The 22,669-nt window shown below is 35.0% G+C and overlaps 1 protein-coding gene across 1 annotated transcript in view; it reads left to right on the top strand.

Annotated features, from left to right (window-relative positions):
* TBCD (tubulin folding cofactor D) overlaps positions 1-22,669 on the top strand; it is a 522,548-nt gene that overhangs the window by 235,610 nt on the left and 264,269 nt on the right. Inside the window, exons 13-15 of the mRNA XM_044675187.1 lie at positions 9,152-9,308; positions 17,362-17,470; positions 19,257-19,391. Coding sequence (XP_044531122.1) covers positions 9,152-9,308; positions 17,362-17,470; positions 19,257-19,391 — 401 coding nt within the window. The remainder of the gene's footprint in view (positions 1-9,151; positions 9,309-17,361; positions 17,471-19,256; positions 19,392-22,669) is intronic.

Genomic DNA, 22,669 nt, shown 5'->3' with positions numbered 1-22,669 from the left:
GATCACCTCCTATATTTAATCCACAGCTGACAACTTCCAGGAATATTATAGCCAAATTCAAAAACTACCAGACCAAGGAAAAAATATTACAAGCTACTAAAAAGAAGTCATTCAGATATCAGGACCGGAAGGCATGGAACACAATATTCGAGAAAGCAAGAGAACTGGGTCTACAACCAAGAATCAACTGTTCAGTAAGACTAACTATATTATTGCAGGGGAAGGTATGGTCATTCAATAAAATTGAGGACTTTCAAACATTCATCAAGAAAAAACCGGACTTAAACAGAGAGTTTACTGCCCAAACTCAGAACTCAAGAGAATCAACATAAGGTAATTAAGAAAATGGGGGGAGGAGAAAAATTTCTTTTTTTTAAGGGACACAACAAGTTCAATCAATTTATATCCCAAGAAAAAAAAGAAGGTATTGGCAAATATTAAAAATTATTATTACCAATGAGGTAACTAAAAGAAGTTTACATAGAGGGAACAGGGACATACTGTATAGGATGAAATGTCAAGCAATATATAAATATATATGTATGTATATATGTACGTATGTACGTATGTATGTATGTAGGTATAAATATATACAAAACTGGGGGGGGAAGAAGATAATAATAAGAAAAATAAGAAAACAAACAAAAAAGAATAAATTTATATTCCATAAAGAAATGCATGGTACCAACAGGGAAAAATAAACATACGCTGTAAGGGTAAAGAGGTTAGAGAGGAAATATTCAATACTTAAGTGCATTGAAATTAACTTAGAGAAGAACAATCACATCCATCGGGGCAGATAATTGATTCACACCCTATAGAGAAGTAAAAGGGTAACAAACAGACTGGTGGGGAGGGAAGCAATACTAGGGAAGGAGAGGGCTTGCGGGGGGAGCATGGTATGGCTTTAAAGAACAATAAGAGAGGAATAACAAGGGAGGGGGGGAGAAAGTGAAGTACAACAAGGGAGGGGATTATAGGAACTGATGAAAAACAAAACAATGGTATAGAAGGAAACAGTGAAAGAAGAAAGGACAGGACTAGGAGAGAGTCTGCGAATATACAGTTGATAATTATAACTCTGAATGTGAATGGGATGAACTCGCCCATAAAATGGAAGCAAATAGCAGAATGGATTAGAAACCAAAATCCAACCATATGTTGTCTACAAGAAACACACATGAGACAGACATACACAGAGTGAAAATGAGAGGATGGAGCAAAATGTTTTGGGCTTCAAATGAGAAAAAAGAAGGCAGGGGTGGCTAACATGATCTCTAAAAGAGCCAAAGTAAAAATAGATAAGGTTAAAAGAGATAGGGAAGGTTACTACATCCTAAAAAAAGTCAGTATAAACAATGAAGAAATATCAGTACTCAATATGTATGCACCAAATGGGATAGCTTCCAGATTTCTCAAGGAGAAGCTAGTGGAGCTCAAGGAGGAAATAGTGGGGGACCTCAACCTTCCCCCATAAGATCTAGATAAATCAAACCAAAAAATAAATAAGAGAGATGAGAGAGGTGAATGAAACCCTAGAAAAATTAGATTTAATAGATATGTGAAGAAAAATAAATAGGGACAAAAAGGAATACACCTTCTTTTCAGCTGCACATGGTACATTCACAAAGACTAACCATGTAATTGGGTATAGAAACATTGCAAACAAATGCAAAAGAGCAGAAATAATAAATGTAACCTTCTCATAATGCAATAAAAATAATAATTAGTAAGGGCACATGAACAGGCAAATCAAAAACTAATTGGAAATTAAATAATATGATTTTCCAAAATAATTTAGTGAAAGAACAAATCAGAGAAACAATTAATAATTTCATTGAAAACAATGACAATGATGAGACATCTTACCCAAACCTATGGGATGCAGCCAAAGCATTTCTAAGGGGAAAATTTATATCACTGAATGCATATATTAACAAATTAGGGAGGGCAGAGGTTAATGAATTGGGTATGCAACTTAAAAAACTAGAAAATGAACAAATTAAAAATCCTAAGATGAAAACTAAATTAGAAATACTAAAAATCAAAGAGAAATTAATAAAATCCAAAGTAAAAGAACTATTGAATTAATAAATAAGACCAGAAGCTGGTATTTTGAAAAAACAGATAAAATAGACAAAGTACTGGTTAATCTAATTTAAAAAAGGAAAGAAGAAAACCAAATTAATAGTTTCAAAGATGAAAAGGGAGACCTCACCTCTAATGAAGAGGAAATTAAGGCAATCATTAAAAACTATTTTGCCCAATTATATGGAAATAAATTTAGCAATCTAGGTGATATGGATGAATATTTGCAAAAATATAAATTTCCTAGATTAACAGCAGAAGAAATAGAATACCTAAATAATTCAATATCAGAAAAAGAAATTTAACAGGCCATCAAAGAATTCCCTAAGAAAAAATCGCCTGTGCATGATGGATTCACAAGTGAATTCTATCAAACATTCAAAGAACAATCAATCCCAATACTATACAAATTATTTGATATAATAAGCAAAGAAGGAGTCTTACCAAATTCCTTTTATGACACAAATATGGTACTGATTCCAAAGCCAGGTAGATCAAAAACAGAGAAAGAAAATTACAGACCAATCTCCTTAATGAACATAGATGCAAAAATCTTAAATAGAATACTAGCAAAAAGACTCCAGCAAGTGATCAAGAGGGTTATCCATCATGATCAGGTGGGATTTATACCAGGAATGCAAGGATTGTTCAATATTAGGAAAAACATCCACATACTTGACCATATCAACAAGCAAACCAACAAAAACCACATGATTATCTCAATAGATGCTGAAAAAGCCTTTGACAAAATACAGTACCCATTCCTATTGAAAACACTAGAAAGTATAGGAATAGAAGGTCCTTTCCTAAAAATAATAAACAGTATATATCTTAAACCACCAAGAAGCATCATATGCAATGGGGATAAATTAGAAGCCTTTCCAATAAAATCAGGAGTGAAACAAGGATGCCCATTATTCTTGAGGTCTTTCTGTCATCTCCTGATAATCTGATAATGACAGCTTAGTTGATAAAGAAGTAAACTGGACACAGAAAATCTTTCTGTTAGCTCATAGCTGCTTCTTCCAGCTCTCTCTTGTAGCATGGAGTTTATTATATATACTTCAAGACTCATTTCACACAAAAGAACCCCCCTGAAACTTTGCGTTTGCACAGAAACACAAATTATGTCATATCAAATATAAAGAAGGAAACAATAAAGTTATAGTTTTACAAAATTTTTTCTTATGAAGTTAATGCCAGATGAGAAAAAGTCTCAAGGTTAAAAATGAGCCTCACTTTATCTAAAAGTTATTTTGCCTGAGCTTGCCACTCTGTGACCTTGGGACGCCTGGAGCAGTTAGAGATATACCCACAGCTGCAGCTTTACTCAGAGTGAAAAAAGGCTGTTAACTCATTAAGTGCTGGTTTACTAAGAAATTAGAGTTTTCCTAGAAGCTATAATGTTTTTCAATAAGAAAAGGTGTGGATCATAAAAGGGGTCAAAAGAAGAGTCTCAGATTTTCATCTATTTAAGACTCTGTTTCTCTTACTGGCCTCCCACACATTATCACCTGTATTATTTAACATTGTACTAGAAACACTAGCAGTAGCAATAAGAGAAGAAAAAGAAATTGAAGTTATTAAAATAGTCAGTGAGGAGACTAAGCTATCACTCTTTGCAGATGATATGATGGTCTATTTAAAAAATCCTAGAGAATCAACTAAAAAGCTAGTAGAAATAATTAACAACTTTAGCAATGTTGCAGATTACAAAATAAATGCACATAAATCATCAGTATTTCTATATATTTCCAACACATCACAGTAGCAAGAGGTAGAAAGAAAAACACCATTTAAAATAACCCTAGACAATATAAAATACTTGGGGATCTATCTACCAAAACAAACACAGGAATTATAAAAAAAAAAAACAACAAACAAACTACAAAACACTTTCCAAACAATTAAAACTTGATCTAAACAATTGGAAAAACATTGATTGCTCATGGGTAGGACGAGTTAACATAATACAAATGACCATTCTATCCAAATTAATTTACTTATTTAGTGCCATGCCTAGCAAACTACCAAAAAACTTCTTTGCTGTATTAGAAAAAAACTATAACAAAGTTTATTTGGAAGAACAAAAGATCAAGAATATCAAGGGAAATAATGAAAAAATGTGAAGGAAGGTGGCTTAGCAGTATGAGATATTAAGCTATACTATAAAGCAGCTGTCATCAAAACAATATGGTACTGGCTAAGAGATAGAAGAGAGGATCAGTGGAATAGACTTGGGGTAAGTGATGTCAGCAAAAGAGTGTATGATCAACCCAACGAGCCCAATTTTTGGACAAAAATCCACTATTTGACAAAAACTGCTGGGAAATTTGGAAAACAATATGGGAGAGATTAGGTTTAGATCAACATCTCACACCCTACACCAAGATAAATTCAGAATGGGTGAATGAATTGAATATAAAGAAGGAAACTGTAAGTAAATTAAGTGAACACAGAATAGTATACTTGTCAGATCTCTGGGAAAGGAAAGATTTTAAAACCAAGCAAGAGTTAGAAAAAAATTACAAAATGTGAAATAAATTTTGATTATATTAAATCAAAAAGGGTTTGTACAAACAAAAACACTGCAACCAAAATCAGAAGGGAAGCAACAAACTGGGAAAAAATCTTTATAACAAAAAATTCTGACAGGGGTCTAATTACTCAAATATGCAAGGAGCTAAATCAATTATATAAAAAATCAAGCCATTTTCCAATTGATAAATGGGCAAGGGACATGAATAGGCAATTTTCAGATAAAGAAATCAAAAGTATCAATAAGCACATGAGAAAGCGTTCTAAATCTCTAATAATTAGAGAAATGCAAATCAAAACAACTCTGAGGTACCACCTCACACCTAGCAGATTGGCTAAAATGATAGAAGGGGAGAGTAATGAATGTTGGAGGGGATATGGCAAAATTGGGACATTAATGCCCTGCTGGTGGAGTTGTGAACTGATCCAACCATTCTGGATGGCAATTTGGAACTGTGCCCAAAGATCGATAAACGAATGCCTGCCCATACCATTGCTGTGATTGTACCCCAAAGAGATCATAGATAAACAGACTTGTATGAAAATATTTATAGCTGCGCTCTTGTGGTGGCAAAAAACTGGAAAGTAAGGGTATGCCCTTCAATTGGGGAATGGCTGAACATATTGTGGTATATGTTGGTGATGGAATACTATTGTGCACAAAGGAATAATAAACTGGAGGAATTACATGCGAACTGGAAAGACCGCCAGGAATTGATGCAGAATGAAAGGAGCAGAGCCAGAAGAACATTGTACACAGAGACTGATACACTGTGGTAAAATTGAATGTAATGGATGTCTGTACTAGCAGCAATGCAATGACCAAATACAATTCTAAGGGATTTAGGGAAAAGAACACTACCCGCATTCAGAGGAAGAACTTCAGGAGTGGAAACACAGAAGAAAAACAACTGCTTGAGCACTTGGGTTGATGAGGACATGATTGGGGATGTAGACCCGAAAAGACCACACCAATGTAACTGTCAATAATATATAAATAAGTCTTGACTGACCACACATGTTAAAACCAGTGGAAATACGAGTTAGCTACAGGGGGTCAGGGTCGGGGGGCTTGAAAGGGTGAAGGGTAAAGTAAAAACATGAATTATGTAACCATGGAAAATTTTTCTAAAAATAAAGAATAAAAAACAAATAAATTTAAACTTAGATATCAATACAGATCTAATTTACAAATTTTTATTTTTAAAAAATTCCTATTTCCTTCTTCATGGCCCTCATGGAAAGAGAAAAAAGAAAAAAATTCTTGTAACAAAATCCAGGCAAGAAAAAACCAAACTTAAACAAAAAACAAAAACCTATATTCACTATGTACAAAACCCTATGTCTCATTCTACTTTGTAAGTCCTCACCTCTGTTAGGAGATGCCTAGCATACTTCATAGCAGTTAATCAGTGCATTGAACAGAATTGTTAAGTTTTTTTTCCAGTATGTCTCTGGACTTTTAATTTTATAGTAGAGTTGGGCTCTGCTTATCTATGGAGGAAGTAGTAGGAGCCATTGCCTTAAACTTCAAACTTTTTTGCCCTGCTTATTTTCAGGGCAGGTCTGTAGGTTTTCAGTGTTTTCATGGTGGTATGATCCATAGGGTTAGTGACTGCTATTCTGGTCTTTGTTCTTGGCCTTACCTAAGAAGGTTTCATGCTTCATTGCACTTGCCAGTAGTAGAGGTTATCTCTTCTATAGGAATGGGGCTAGAAACTAGGACCTCTACTCTTCCTTACACTGGAACCCCTCATTCCTTGTGACTACAATTTCTCTTCTCCTTTGTGGGTCCAAGGTCTTGAACTGGGTAATTGGCTGTGGAGTTGCTGAATGGTGCCCAGTCTTGCACAGAGGACCCATACAGGGTTCCCCTATAATCTTTTATGGACCATGTGACTCCTCCCTTCTCTCTTTTGGACCTTGGATCTCCTGCCACTGCTACTCCTATTATTGCTGCTGTTGATGCTTTAGCTGCCTCCTCTCAGTCAGTCTATATCATGCAGATCTTTTCAGCTTTTTCTGAAGTCATCCTGCTTATCATTTCTTATAGCATAATAGTAATTCAAAACATGTACTACAATTTCTCCAGCCTTTTCCCAATTGATGGACGTTCCTTCAATTGTACAATTAGATCCGTTCTCCTTTTTTATTATCTCTCAGGGATACAGATCTAGTAGGGGTATTACAGGATCAAAGAGTATGCACAGTTTTATAGCCCTTAGGGTTCCAAATTGCCCTCCATAATCTTTAGAAATATTCACAACTCCACCAACAATGCAGTAGTGCCCCAATTTTGCCACATCACCTCCCAACATTTATCACTTTCCTTTTCTGTCATATTGGTCAATATGATAGGTATGAGGTGGTACCTTAGCATTGTTTTAAATTTCCTTTCTTTAATCAAGAGTGATTTAGAACATTTTTTCATATTATTATTGATAGCTTTGATTTTTCACCTGAAAATTGCTTGTTCCTATTCTTTGACCATTTGTCAATTGAATAGTGACTTGTATTCTTCTAAATTTGACTTAGTTCTCTGTAAATTTGAGAAATTAGACCTTTATCAGAGAAACTTTCTATAAATCCCTTCCCCCTCTTCCAGTTTATTGTTTCCCTTCTGATCTTGGTTTCATTGTTTTTGTTTGTATAAAAGCTTTTTAATTTAACATAATCAAAATTATTCATTTTATATCTTATAATGATCTATATCTTTAATTATAAATTGTTCCCTTTTCCATAGAACTGTCAGATAATGTGATAATGAGATTAAATTACCTTGTCCATTCTGAAATCTAATCACCAAAAGTGTAAACAACTCCACTTAACTCACAAGTTGGGTGGTCTGTGACCCACATGTGCTAGAGTGAATGACAATTCAGAATTTACTGACTGCCTCCTGGGCAGTCCTAAGAAAAGTGTCTGTTGTGATTGGACAAAACTAAACTAGGAGGAAGGCACAGGAAGTGATGCAAAAGAAGCCCCTTTAAAAGAGAATTCAGTGAGCTTAGCTTCTCTCTTCTTGTTCATTGCTTGGATGTGGAGGAGGGCTGGAGCTGGGACCCTGAGACATTAGTGAGACTGCTCTTAAAAGTCTCTCTTATAACTACATGTGGTGAGTGAAGAAGGCTGACTCCTTTAACTTCCCAGGAGGTACTAGCCTCTGGGAGGCTCCCTTGATTGGGAGAAATCCTTGTGGCTAAACCCCTTGTTAATTGACTGTTAGGCTCTGGCTGGGCCTCTGGAGCCCTTCTGGAGTAAAGCCCAGACTTGAATACATATCCAGTCCATAAAACCATAATTTGTTTTCCCTTTTACAGTAAACTATTCCCCTAATTTACTTATGGTGTCATTCTTTATATCTAAATCATATACTCATTTTGACTTTACCATGGTATAAGTGTGTAAACTGTTTGTCTATCTATATCTATTTTCTGCCTTCCTGTTTTCTAATTTTTCCATCAGTCTTTATTAAATAGTAAGTTTTTAGACTAAAAGCTGGGGTCTTTGGGTTTATCAAACACTAAGTTGCTATGGTCATTTACCCCTGTACATTATGTATTTAATTGATTCCATTGATCTACCATTCTGTTTCTTAGCCAATAGCAGACTGTTTTGATGATTACTGCTTTATAGTACAGTTTGAGATCTGGTACTGCTAAGCCATCTTTCTTCACATTTTTTCAGTAATTATCTTGATATTCTTGACCTTTTGTCCTTCCAGATGAATTTTGTATACTGTTTATTATAATCCATTATCATTTCTTTTAAGGATTTTACAAGTGAGGTTTATATTTTAAACTAGTTTTGCTGCCATCTGCCTCCACTTGGCAAGACAGTCATGTTTTCTTACTAAAGTACTTTTTGTGCTCTTTTGGCCTTACTGTGGTAATAGATTTGCATCTATTGAACTTCTGTAGAGAATTATTATCGGTTATATCAGTCATTTTCTGTCTGTTTCTAATTTCTTATTGCTAATTGCTTTTAAAAATAGTTCAGGATTGAGTTTTAATTGTTTGCTCTAGCTTTTAAAAATTCCTTCTTCCCCTCTCCTCATCAGATAGTACAAAGAAATTGATTCAGTTGAGTCAGTATAATATAATTGTTATAATTATCACATTAATCACAAACTTACATATGTTAAAATATAATTCATTTGATTGTTTTTAATGATGTTGTTTGCCATATTAAATGTCAGCCAATTCTTTTTCAGCATTCATGATATAAAGACATTTGACTTCTTTATAGTCCTCAATTCTTTGGTGCTATAATTCCTTTTTACTTTTTTATAATGCTTTCTTACATTTATAAGGGCTTGCTATATGCCGAGCATTATGTTGAATACTAGGGATATAAATAGGAATGTATGTGATATTTGTCTGTATATGTATATTAAAAGTTAATATATTTATATCTAATATATTTCTTAAATATATTACATACATATATTACTTACATGTACCCAAATATGTTTAATTTTGCTCACAATTTTTGTTTTGTAAATTCTTTTTCTTCTTTTCCTTAGTTGTCCCTGTGATATTGAAAGCACTTACATATGATGAAAAACGGGGAGCCTGTAGTGTGGGTTCCAATGTGAGAGATGCTGCATGTTATGTTTGTTGGGCTTTTGCCCGTGCCTATGAGCCTGAGGAATTGAAACCGTTTGTTAATAAAATTTCAAGGTAAGATATTTTTTGTGCAATTACAAAGATCACAGATTTGCTTATTTTCCTTGATACTAATTAATCTTGCTTGATACCTTTTCCCTTGAATTCACTCAACTTTTTATTGAAAAAGTGGATAAATGAATGAATTTTTTTTTTTTTTTAGGAAAAATCAAGTACATAAGCAGATTTTTTAATAGTAATAAGATATTGGCATATCTCACCTAATGTTATCCTTAACTTAGACAGTGTTCTGTGTTCTTAGGCAAAGTTTCCCTTTATGCCATTTTTTGGAGTATGCCATATGTAAAACTAATCCCTTATCTTTTTTTTTTTAATAATTTTTATTTTTTAGAAAAGTTATCATGGTTACATGATTCATGTTCTTACTTTCCCCTTCACCTCCCAACCTTCCCCCTCCATCTTTTAAATTAGTATTTTGTTAATAAGTGTACCAATTAAAGTGAGCACACTTTTAAAAACTGACAGATCATTTATTGATAATTGTTTTAAGCAGTTGAATTTTATTTGTACCAATTTAAAAAAAACAAATAAAAACACCTTGCCTTTTTCTTAGACTCAATACTGCGTATTAGTTCCAAGGTAGAAGAGCGGTAAGGGCTAGACAATGGAGGTTAAGTGACTTCTTATCCCAGACTTGAATACAAATCTAGTTGTTAGATCTCTTACTCTACCCTCTTCTCATCTCTCTACTTCCACTCTGTCCTGTAATTTGTAAATAAATTATTAAAATCATCTTAGGAATTGATATTTATTCATTTCCGTGGTGACCACACCTTTAAATATTAATACGTCTAATCAAAAAACCCCTTTTCCCTCTTGCAGATGTCTCCCTGCCTTCTTCTCTCCCTCCCTCCAGAGTTGACAAATGATTTTACTGTTATACATATATTATGACTCAAAAACTATTTCCATATTATTCATTTTTGTAATAGCATAATCTTTTAAAACAAAATGCTAAATCACATAGCCATATAAACATGTAATAAATCATATGTTTTTATTTTGGATTTCTACTCCCACAGTTCTTTCTCTAGATGTGGATAGCATTCTTTTTCATATGACCCACAGAATTGTCCTGGATCATTGCATTGCTATTAGTAGCAAAGTCAATTATATCTGATCATCTCACAATGTTTTATTTACATTATATACAACAAGTACAATGCTCTCCTGGTTCTGTTTATTTCACTCTACCTCAGTTCATGTAGGTCTTTCCAGTTCTTATTGAAATCAAGCAGTTCATCATTCTTTATAGCACAATAGTATTCCATCACCATCATATATCACAATTTGTTCAGCCATTCTCCATTTGAGGGACAGCATTTATTTTCTCATACACCTCCTCTGGAGGCAGGGGAGAGAAAGAAAAACAAATCCTTTGTAGCAGACTTACATAGTCAAGCAAAATCAATTCCTGCATTAGCCATATCCAAAAATAAGTTTCTCATTTTGCATATTTAGTCATTACTTCCCTATCAAGAGATAAATAACATTATCTGGCTTCTGGAATTGTCATTACATTGATTAAAGCTTTTAAGTCTTTCCTACGTTGTTTGTAAAGTGCTGTTAATATATAGCATTAATGTTTTCCTTGCTGTTCTCAACTTTCTCTGAAACTTTTTTCATTGTTTCTTACGGCACAGTACATTCATATACCATAATTCATTCAGCTATTTCCCAATTGCTGGGTATTCCTTTAGTTTTCAGTTATCACAAAAAAGAATGTCCCCTGTATCTAAAAATACACACATATGTTTAGTTATAGATATACATATCCATCTATACCTATAGGTAAATAGATTTCTTCATTTATTCATCGCTTTGGAGTACTGACTTAGTAGTGGTTATAAATAGGTCAAAGTCTTTGCACAGTTTAGTAATTTTTTTTGGCATAATTCCAAATTGCTTTTCATAATGACTTGACTACTTCCTTGCTTGATGGATGTATGGAATAGGTTTTTATTAACCTGTCATGTGCCAGGCCCTTTGCCAGTTTCTTTGCAAATATTATCTCATTTGTCCTTATTAGAAGTAATTGAGCTCCTTTTGTTGTTTGGAAAAGTATTTTGTTTTTCATTGACTTGACTCACTAAGGTTCTCATTCTTCTTTTAATTTTATGCTATAGGGATAACTAGGTGGCTCAGTTGATAGAGAGCTAGGCCTAGAGACAGGAGGTTCTGGGTTTAAATGTGTGGCCTCAGACACTTCCTTGCTGTGTGACCTTGGGCAAGTCATTTAACCTCATTACCTATTCCTTGCTGCTCTTCTGCCTTTGAATCAATACAAAGTATTGATTCTAAAATGGAAGGTATGGATTTAAAATTTTTTATTTACTTAAAAAAAATTTTTTTTAAACCCTTATTTTCTGTTTTAGAATCAATACTGTGTATTGGTTCCAAGGCAGAAGAGCGGTAAGGCCTAGGCAATGGGTATTAAGTGACTTGCGCAGGGACACACAGTTAGAAACTGTGGCCAGATTTGAACCTAAGATCTCCCATCTCTATGCTTGGTTCTCAATCCATTGAGCCATCCAGCTGCCTCCTAAAAAAATTTTTTTAAGCCACATTTCTTAGTTCAGCAGCTACTATTCTACTAGAGATAAAATGCAAATTTTTTTTCTGGAATATTATGTTTTTCCTAGTTAGCAAAGGTTTCAAATTCAGCAAAGTATAGCATTGAATTGAAGATTTTTTTGTATATTTTGCTACCTTTTCTCTAGTTATTTTGTTTCTTACATTGTCTAGTATGGGATACCTAAATCCTAGTGAATTATGGGTTTGTTCATTTGTAGATTCCTCCCTGGGCCCCTCCCCTATGAACAGGAACTCAAAACTCTCTGTCTCTGTCTATGTGTCTGTCAGTCTCTGTCTGTCTGTCTGTCTGTCTGTCTGTCTCTCTCTCTCTCTCACTCTCTGTCTCTCACACACACACACAGAGCGCAGTTAAATCTGAGAGATCTTTTATAAAATTATCCATTTTAATCTACACTATGCTCTCAAGTAAGCAAAGAGTCCCTTCAGGTCACATTGTGGTACTTGGGTGGAGTACTGTGCGTAAGCTTATCCTGTCACACCCTGTGTAGGCAGTTTATGATTTGAGAGCTGAAATTCTTGTCTTGTCACTGACACTTTTTGCATTTAAGAAACAGCATTCACAAGTTTCTCTGTTTAGTTAAGGAAAAAACTATGAAGATATAGAGAATAGACAGTACAATTCAATTGCTTTGTTAGTTTTTAGAAATACCTGAGATCTTCAGGAACAGAATAATGAACAGAATCCTGTTGGTATATGGAAACATGAGGTTGTGCTATATAAAAATTAATTATACTTTCAGTCCTTTGATCTATATAGATATTTAACTTCCTTGACTTCTCATGAGCATTCTTACTTTATTACTTATTACTTAGTTAGGGAAGGGTGTGGTTTGTTGGTCTGAACCAAAATTTCATCCTTAGGGAATATCCTCTTTAGAAATTCCATTAACTTGTTTATAACTTAGAGTTTTAGAGAGTTTGTTTTTTGGGTCAATGAGAGGGTGAGGGACGTTCATGGTCACGTAGCTACTATGTGTCAGAGTCGAGTCTTGAACCCAGCTTTTCTGAACTGCCACTCTCTTTACTAGCTGACACTGCCTCTTGTTACTATTTACTTATTCTTTAAGATGAAATTATCAACCTCTGTAAGTGCTGATAAATCCAGTTTTTGACTATACATTGAGGCTCAGTATCAATATTTCCTAGTTATTATAAGTAGTTAGTCAGAAATCTTTGTTATATATGCAAATTCTGCTTCACAGATGTATTTTTCTTTGAAGTTTCTTTAGACATTTCATTTGTGTTCCAATTTCATGAATCAATACAAATGCTCTTTGTCAAAGTACATTTTTTCCTAGTCTAGTTTAACAGGTTTCTTAAGGAGGTTCACTTGTAATTCTTCCACATTTGTCCAGACTTCAAACCCACATTTTGTTATTTAGGGTTGAGTGAAGGGGCAAATCTTTGTAAATGAGTAATTTTGTTAATCCAATTAATGTAAATTAAATAAAAATACATACAAATTAATATAAATCATAGAGTATGGTGTTGACATACACCAATAGGTGTACTTCCTTAGGTGCATTTTCTTTTGATCATCAAATTGGGTATATATTTCAAAGGAAAATAATTTTTGTTTATAATAGGTTATAAACTGCTAATTTAAAACTTTTAGATACACATAATATGGAAGCAAATGATGAAATTCTTTTAAGCATAATTTTTTGTTCCCAAAGTTCACAACATTTATATGGTCTCTGAGAAAGAATACGAAATTAAGACTTAATTTTTTGTCACAAAATGAGAAAAAAAAATCTGATACAATCTAAATAGAAAGTAAAAGAGGCAAAACACTGTTAAATTAGAGTTTACTGTGCAAGTTCTCATCATAGAGAATATAAGGTAGCTATTGGGTTCCTGAAATTTAAAATATTTGTTCTTAGATAAACAACCAATAAGTTAATTTACATTTTTTTCAGCCTTGCTTAGTTTTTTGTTCTTTTAAAAAAGAATTTAGTTCAGATTTTACTATTTCAGTAGTCCAGGGATTTTAGTTGTTTCCAAAGAATTTGCTAAAGGAATCTGAGTAAATTATCTTTTCTAAAACTATAAAGATGTTTACTTTTATATATGAGCCCCTTTTGAAGTACATTTGGTGAATTGCTAAAATTCTTAAAGTTTAAAATTTATACTTCGTTTAAAACCTTTTTTTTGCTTGCCAGTAAGGAGTAGAAGGTGGATGGAATAATGAATGTCCTGATTGAGAAAGAAATATGACTGTCTTTAAATTGAAATTGGGTTTTAATAAAGAAACAATGAGGCATTTAAAGTTCAAACTTTTTTACAGAGTAGTTGTGATTAGTTAAAAAAAAAAAAGATATTGTAAGAGTACCCCCAAACCATTTATAATATGCCAGAGAAAAATGCACTTTTCTAAATGGTTATTGCTAATTTATACTATAGTTGTTACCTGATAAATAGATTTCATCACCTGAAACTGTTTTGTAATCTTAGTTCATTTTGACTTCAATGTAAGCATCATGAAGTAAGTGCTTGGTGAATGACTCTGCTTTGGTATCAGCCCCTCCTACTGAGAGATGAATGCTGACTCTCATAGTTTAATAATTCTTAGCCTAGCACCTTGTTTAAACAGTACATCCAGAATTGTGGGAGTATATTTAGCTTCACCTTCCCTGGGGTGGTGCGTCGTTTGTGGTGAGAAGAAAAGAATGGCCTGGATGTTGGTTCAACTAATACATCTTTCTTCAGGGCAAGATTGTCCTGAAGAAGAAGAAAATCTGAAGTATTGCTCAGAGTTACATCTTATTCTCTGTTTCTTTATATTATAACTTCCATGAATGAAAATATAAAGGCTGTTCTTTACGTGAAATTGACTGAATCATTTGACCCAAAATTCTTGACCTAAGGTACCAAAGCCAGGCTGTTTTGCGTGAACTCCTAAATGGTTTTAAATTGATCACAATGTATAGTATTTAAGAAGTGTAATTTTAATCTCTTTGGTGAATTTTTTCCTCTTCACAATGGGGTTAACTTGAATTCTCATTATTCATAAAACATAGAAAACATGGACAATTAGATGGAACAGTGGATTAAGTATGGGGTCTGGAGTCAAGAAGACCTGAGTTTAAATCCATCTCAGGCATTTACTAGCTGTATGACCCTGGGGCAAGTCACTTAACACTGCTTGCCTCAGTTTCCTCATTTGTAAAATTATCTGGAGAAGGAAATAGCAAATCACTCTAGTATTTTTTGCCAAGAATACCCCAGTTAGGGCCATGAAGAATCAGACGTGACAGGACTTGAATAAACAACAAAATATGACTAAAGGTCTTGATTTTTTTTTGTAGTTTTTTTTTCAAGTGGGTGATAAGTTATGAAGATGTTGAATGAATTTTAAATTGTCAAGGGAAGTGATAGAACAAATGAAATTAACTTAAAGAAATACGAAATTTTTTAAAGCTTGGAAGAATGCTAACATTTTTAGGATTGGAAAGTATTTAAAAATTAAATCAGAAATGGGTGTGTGGGAGCATATAGTGAGTGTAGTTCTTACTAAAATCAGGTGAAGTGAGTTTCTAACAAGTAAAGACATGCACCTTCACTTGACTTTAACACAGACTATTTCTCTGTGTTAGGAAATCCTGATGAAGTATCACATAAATCTCTCCAGTGAAAGCAAAGTATAACCCTTAAAACACGTTTCAGCTTATGCAGAGGTTGGTTTCTTGGCTTATTTGTAGTATCACTGTTAATGTTCCATCCTTTCAAATACAAAATGAAAGTGAATGACTCTTTTAAAGGTTAGGTTTTTAATTTAGTAAAATTATAAGTATAAATATAGTTAAATTAAAATTGACATATTTAACTAGAATTCTGAGATTTGTTAGTCTTTATATAGCATTTTGTATTTAGGTATGAGTTCTGTGTTGTTGAGTTTGATGATAAATGAAAAAGCTAGTTTTTATAGAATTGTATGCATAAATCAACTTGATTTAGTAAAATTATTAAATTTCTAGTAACAAACCTATTTTGTTCTAAAATATAAAATTTAAGGTGATGTCCATATTTGTTCCTAAAAAGCTTTGCAGACCAGCCATCATTTTACATGGAAATACAGGCGATTCCTCCCCCCTTGCTGGCTTCAAGCCAGCTATGAACTTCAAATTCATAAGTATATAGATTCAGAATTAGGATAAAACTCTCCATTTGGGAAACACCTTTTTAAAAAATGGCTAAATTTGGAATCTCATGACTGTAGTATTTATAGTAAGATAATGATAAAACAATAAACATTTAATAGAAAGTAGATTTGAGCATAACATCAATTTCAATCAGTTAATACATCATCTCTAAGCTAAAAAAAAACCCTCTCCTTTAATTTCCAAAGATAAGGTAATTTCTGGACAATGTCTAACTTATATTTTGAGTCCTTTTCTAATGTTTTCTATACATTTATATATGTAGATATGCATAGTTTAGTAAATTGTTTCTCTTGGACCTTACTCAAGATGTTAGATATTAGTGAGCTTAAGCTAGAAACAGATCTCAGAAATACCAGTCCTATGCTTTATCTAGGATAACTTCTCTCCCGTAACACTAATACTACCCTTGTACATACAATCTTTTTATCATTTTATGTTTGGACATTAGCTCTCCCCTATCCTGTTAGGCCCATTCTTCTTTTTTCCCTCCTGTGACTTGAATTGTTGTTTTGTTGTGTCCAGTTGTGTCTTTTTAAAGACCCTTAGGGTCTCTCTTGGCAAAGATACTGGAGTAGTTTGCCATTTCCTTCTCCAGTTCATTTTACAGATGAGGAAACTAAGGCATTGAGAGTTAAGTGACTTGTCCAGTTTCACAAAACTATTTAGTGTCTGAGGCCATATTTGAACTGAGGACTGGTACTTAATCCATTGTGTCACTTATCTGCTTCTATGACTTGGGTTAGCTTTCCCTAAAAGGAGACATATTTGTCCTTGTACTTGGGACCTGAGACATGGTTCCCTTCTAACCATGATGGAACTTTTTGGTCACCTGAAAGTCCCAGCCACACATTTTTCAATTGACAAAGATGAAAAATAATGACAATAGTCATTGTTGCAGGATTTATTGGAAGAAGAGCTATGAATTGGTATGATGATTGTGCGAAGAAATTTAGGATTATGCAAATAAAGTTACTAAAATATTCATACCTTTTGACTCAGAGATTCCATTACTATATTTATACCTCAAGGAATAGTCAATAATAATAATAATAGTCAACAAATATTTATTAAACATTGGATGTGTTAAGCATTGTGCTAAATATTCAATGGAGAGAGAGTACTAGATTTAAGAGATATTAGGAAAGGCTTCTTTTAGAAGCTGAGATTTTAGCTGGTACTTGAAGGAAGCCAGTGAAGCCAGAGGACTTTAAGAAGAGGGATAATATTCTGGGAATGGATGACAGCCAGTGAAAATGCCCAGAATTGAGAGATGGCGTATTTTGTTTAAGGTACAGTAAAGTGGTAAATGCAAGTAGAGTGATAGTTCCTGCCTTCAAGGAGCTTACCATTGAATGTGGGAAGACAGCACACAAAAGAAAACTGAAAAGTAGAGTAGAGGTATGAGGAGAAGAAGGCATGGTGGAAGAAATCCAAAATGAGTTCAGCTTGAGGAGCCAAAGAAGTTCAAAATTAACAGTTGCAAAATGAGGAGATATGGAGATGTTGAAGAGTTCATGTTTCCACTCTCCAGTGAGAAAGAGGATACAGGTATGGAGTGGATACTAAAACTGATTTGATCTTACAAAATTATGAAATTTCCTAATGATGAGTTTGGGTGAGAGTGCCATGGCAGAAAAGAATAGTGAGAAAGTCAAAGAAATCCAAATCCAAAATGAGTGCAACCTGAGAAGCCAGAGAAGCCCTAAATGAATGCTACTGTGTGAGAAATAAGATCATCTTATTTCTGAGATCATCCAAAGGAAGCTTTTGATAAGAAGAAAGTTCCCATTTACACTAAAATATTTATATTTTAAATATTGGCTCTCAAGACAAAAGTCATGAAACAGAGTTGGCTATTATAAGGAATAGGATTGGATAGATCAATTTATACATAGCATGTCTGTGCATCATGATATTAACTCCTATTGAGAGAGAGAGAGGAGAGGAAATGATTGGCTATTAGGGAAGACATGAATTGGAGAAGGAAGGACTTTGCCATTTGCATTTTGGCTAGGTGATGTAATGGAGAGAACACTGTGCCTGGAGTTAGGGAGTCGTGAGTTCAAATCTAGCCTCAGATACTTACTAGCTGTGTAACTGTCACTTATTGTCTCTCTGCCATAGTCTTCTCATCTAAAAAATGAATATAGTAGTACTACTACCTTCTAGAAGGATAAAATGAGATAATATTTGTAAAGTACTTAGCACAGTACCTGGCATCCCTACTTCTTTGATATTATGTCTGCTATCCTGTCAAAATTTGATAGTTGCTGTCATTAAGCCTCGAAGGACACTCCCTTTCTTTCCACAATCAGTTCAGTGCTTTCTCACACTGTTTCTTTTTCAAATCCTGACCTCATATCAGGGGATTTAAACCTACCCTTTCACTCTAGCTCAAGGTTCCTCAACATTTTACCTGTTTCCCGTGACCTATTCCAGCCCACCTCAGCTGCACACAGAATGGTCATGCCTTTCATCTCGCAACTACTCACAAATGCTCTACTTCCATGCTCATGAACTTTGAAATTCCCCTACCTGATTACTCTCTATTGACATTCTACTTCTCTCTCTGTTTACCAAAACCAAATACTGTCTTTTCTCTATAAAATGACCTTTAACCCTCCTATCCTTCCCAGACCATCACTCCCTCACTTGCTACACTCTTCGAATTTTCCCATTGATCCCTTTATTTACCAGTTTAATTCTACCCTGTTCTCTTCTCTTGAATCTGCTTCCTTACCCTATAAAAAATCTTGCCCTTCCTAGACTTAGTCTTGGTTCAGCCCCCACCGTCTACTGCTTTTACTCCTATACATATGCTGTTGAACAATTCTGTTGAAAATCATGAAGTCATGCTGACTGAGTCTACTAAAAATTTTTGTTACATGACCTTAACTTGGTCTTCTCTGTTTGAAAACAGTCCTTTTATACTTCCCTAATTAACTCAGAAACACAATTACCCACCTTAGCAGCTCTTGCACACATTTTCATCCCATCCCAAAATGCTTTAGCTTCCTCTATCTACATACTCTTCTGAAACCCTTGCTTTACATTTTACAAAAATTACTGAGATAATTTCCTCAAAATTCTATTCTCTTCTTCTTCTTCTATCTGCCCCTCTCCTATTTCCTCATTTCATATTACCCAGATGAGTGATCTTCCTCTGATTTTATGTGTCTTCTAGTGGCAGGGGGCCAAAGCCACTTCCATTTCTATCGGCATAAAGCCATTTTACCCCTTGCTGACAGTCTCCCAATCAGGATCTGGAGAACCTCAAGTGCAGAACCACCTTCCTTTGATCTCAAGCTATCCAAAGTTGGTGAGCACTGGGGGCAGCTGGGTAGCTCAGTGGATTGAGAATCAGGCCTAGAGATGGGAGGTCCTAGGTTCAAATCCGGCCTCAGACACTTCCTAGCTGTGTGACCCTGGGCAAGTCACTTGACCCCCATTGCCCACCCTTACCACTCTTCTACCTAGGAGCCAATACACAGAAGTTAAGGGTTTAAAAAACAACAACAAAAAAACAAAACAAAACAAAGTTGGTGAGCAGGACTTCTCTCTATTATTCAGGTTAGTTTCATGCTGTGCTGTTTCCTGCCTAATCTCCAACTTTCAGAGTGAAAAGTAGTGAAATAAGAATTCCCATCTAATACTGTGCCTTCCGTGTACTATACTTTTTTCCAACCTTTTTTAGAAAAAGTAGTACTACTTCCATTCAATGACAAACATTCTCATACCCAGCCATACTTCCATATCCAGGGATTCTGAACCAAACCCCATTTCCCCTGTCCTCCCTCCTAATTCCTTATTTCTCTTTCCTTCAATCTTCCTACTCCAAAGTCTCAACCAAATGCCACATGCTTCTTTCACTGTTTCCTCTGGTATGTCTGTTCCATAGACAATAAACTTCCCTTAATCTTAAATCTTTTTCACTCTTACTCCTTTCTTCTGGCAATCACATGAGTTCCCTCATGATGTTTCAGTTAGGTTGCCCTAACTGCTTAGTTTCCATGACCTCCACTTCACCTCAGACATACACAAAGATGGTCATATTATTGATCTTAACATTATCCACAAAGGTTCCCCAGATCCCCATATCTGACCATTATCTGTTGACTTTTCACCTCTCTCTCTCCCTTTTTCCTCACTAATCCCTATTCTTCTTTTGTACTCTGACCTCCAATTCCTCAACCAGGCAGTTCTTTCCCAAGCCATTTCTCCTAAATTACTCATTCTTCCCCCCTTCCCCCATCTTAACTCCTTGGTAGATCAATTCAGCTCTACACTATCTTTTTGAATCCCTAGACTTCTTATTTTTCTGATTGCCCCTTGCTAAGTCTTAGATCACTCCTTCTATCTGCTACCTTTATTTGTTCATAGATGCTATTGAATGAAGGTGGAGAAAATGATATATTCTTATGGTTGGATCCCCAACAAATTTATGTTACATAAACTAAACAGGCCCCATAACTCCTTTTAGGCAATCCTGCTGTTCCTCCCTTGTCGACTTATTCACTGATTCTCCACAGCAGCTCTTCCAAATCTTTTCATTCCTTCCCAAACCTCCCATGGCCTCTACTCGTAGCTCTTAACTCATATTTTACAGAAAAAAGATCAAGGTAATTTATTGTGAGCTCCTTTTTCTCCTCTCTTCCCCATCTCATATGATTTCTGTCTCCATTGACACCTTTAGGCCTGTCTGACATGATTAGGTGACCTTACTACTTACCAAGGCTAAAAATCCTCTTATCTACTCAAGCAGTCCTATTTGGTCTTGTCTAACAGATTACCCCTCTGTCTTCATTCTGTCTCTTATCTTCAGTCTCTCCCTATCTATTGGCTTCTTCTCTACTGCCTACACTCATTTCTCTTTCATCCTCAAAACTCTCACTTTTATCCTAACTACCATCCTAATTCTTTTCTGATCTTTGTAGCGAAACTCTTTAAAAAGGTCATCTACATTAGGTGCCTCCAGTTACTTTATTCTTAATCCCATAAAATCTATGTTCTGATATCATCATTCCACTAAAACAACTCTCACCTAAATTACCAGTGACCTTTCAATTGCCATATCTATAGGCTTTTTCTTAATCTTCATTCTCTTTCACTTTTTTCAGTCTTTGATTCTTAATTATTTTCTCCTTGTTGCTAGTCTTTTCTCTCTAGGTTTTAGGGACAGGACTCTCTCCTGGTTCTTCTACTTACCCTCTCCTCAGTCTCTTATGGATGAGGATCCATAGCATACCCTTTAACTGTAGATATTCCATGGGGTTCTATCCTGCACCCTCTTCTCAACTCCCTATCCCAATATTGGCCTGCCTATCTTGTTATAATCTCTCTGCTGATTTCCAGTTTCCTACCTCCAGCTGCCTTTCAGACATCTCAAACCGTTTGTCCTGTAGAGATCTTCAATTCATCATATCCAAAATGGAGCCTATTTTCTTCCTCCTGAATTATTACCCTCCCCTACTTTCTCTTCCTGTGGAGGGTAACACCATCCAACCAGTCCCTCAGGCTCATAACCTAGGAGTCATCTTGAATTCCTTACTATCACTCACATCTCATATCTAATCCTTTGTAACATCTCTCAAATATGTTTGTCCCCCTTCTCCCTTCTAACACCATCACCACTCTAGTGCAATCACGCATCACCTCATGCCTAGATCTTTGAAAAAGCCTGCTGGTGAGTCTGCTTGCTTCAAATCTCTTTCCCCTCTAGTCCATTCTCTATTTAGCCACTAAAGTGATTTCCTAAAGTGCAGGTCCATTTATGTCATTAAATTCTGGTGCCTTTCTGTTGCCTCCAAGATAAAATAGAAAATATTTGACATTCAATGCCCTTAATAACCTAATTCCTTTCTACCTTTCCAGATTTCTTATACCTTATCCCCCTATGATGTCTTCTTCAGTCTAGTGATGTTGGCCTTCTGACTGTACTACAAACAAGGCAGCTCATCTCTTGGCTCTGGGCATTCTCTCTGACTATCATACTCTCTCCTCCACTCCCACTACTGATTTACCTGCTTTCCTTTAAGTCCCATCCATAATCTTACCTTCTGCAGGAAGCCTTTCCAAACCTCTCTTAATTCCTATTCCTTCCTTCTTTTGATTATGTCTGTTTTATATGTATATTGCTTGCTTTGTATATATTTGTTGTTTCTCCCCTTTAGATTGTAAATTCCTTGCCAGCAAGGACTGTCTTTTGCCCCTTTTTGTATTCCTTCTTCTTAGCGTTGTGTTTAGCATGTGGTAGAATCTTAATCAATCTTTATTGACTAATTGATTGTTTGACTGTTGCAGTAACCTGCTGATAGGTCTGCTTGACTCAAGTTTTTCCCTACTCTAATCCATCCTCCATTCAGCCACCAAAGTGTTTTTTCTAAAGTATGAGTCCAACTATATTAGCCTCCTACTCCATAAATTCTAATGGCTCCCTATGTCCTCAAGGATCAAATATGAAATCCTCTGTTCGGCATTCAAAGCCCTTTGTAACCTAGCAAACTTCCTTCCTTCCTTCCTTCCTTCCTTCCTTCCTTCCTTCCTTCCTTCCTTCCTTCCTTCCTTCCTTCCTTCCTTCCTTCCTTCCTTCCTTCTTTC

This window comes from Gracilinanus agilis, chromosome 4 (genome assembly GCF_016433145.1).
Source record: "Gracilinanus agilis isolate LMUSP501 chromosome 4, AgileGrace, whole genome shotgun sequence".
Lineage (NCBI taxonomy): Eukaryota > Metazoa > Chordata > Mammalia > Didelphimorphia > Didelphidae > Gracilinanus > Gracilinanus agilis.
This window is presented reverse-complemented; position numbering and strand designations above follow the sequence as displayed.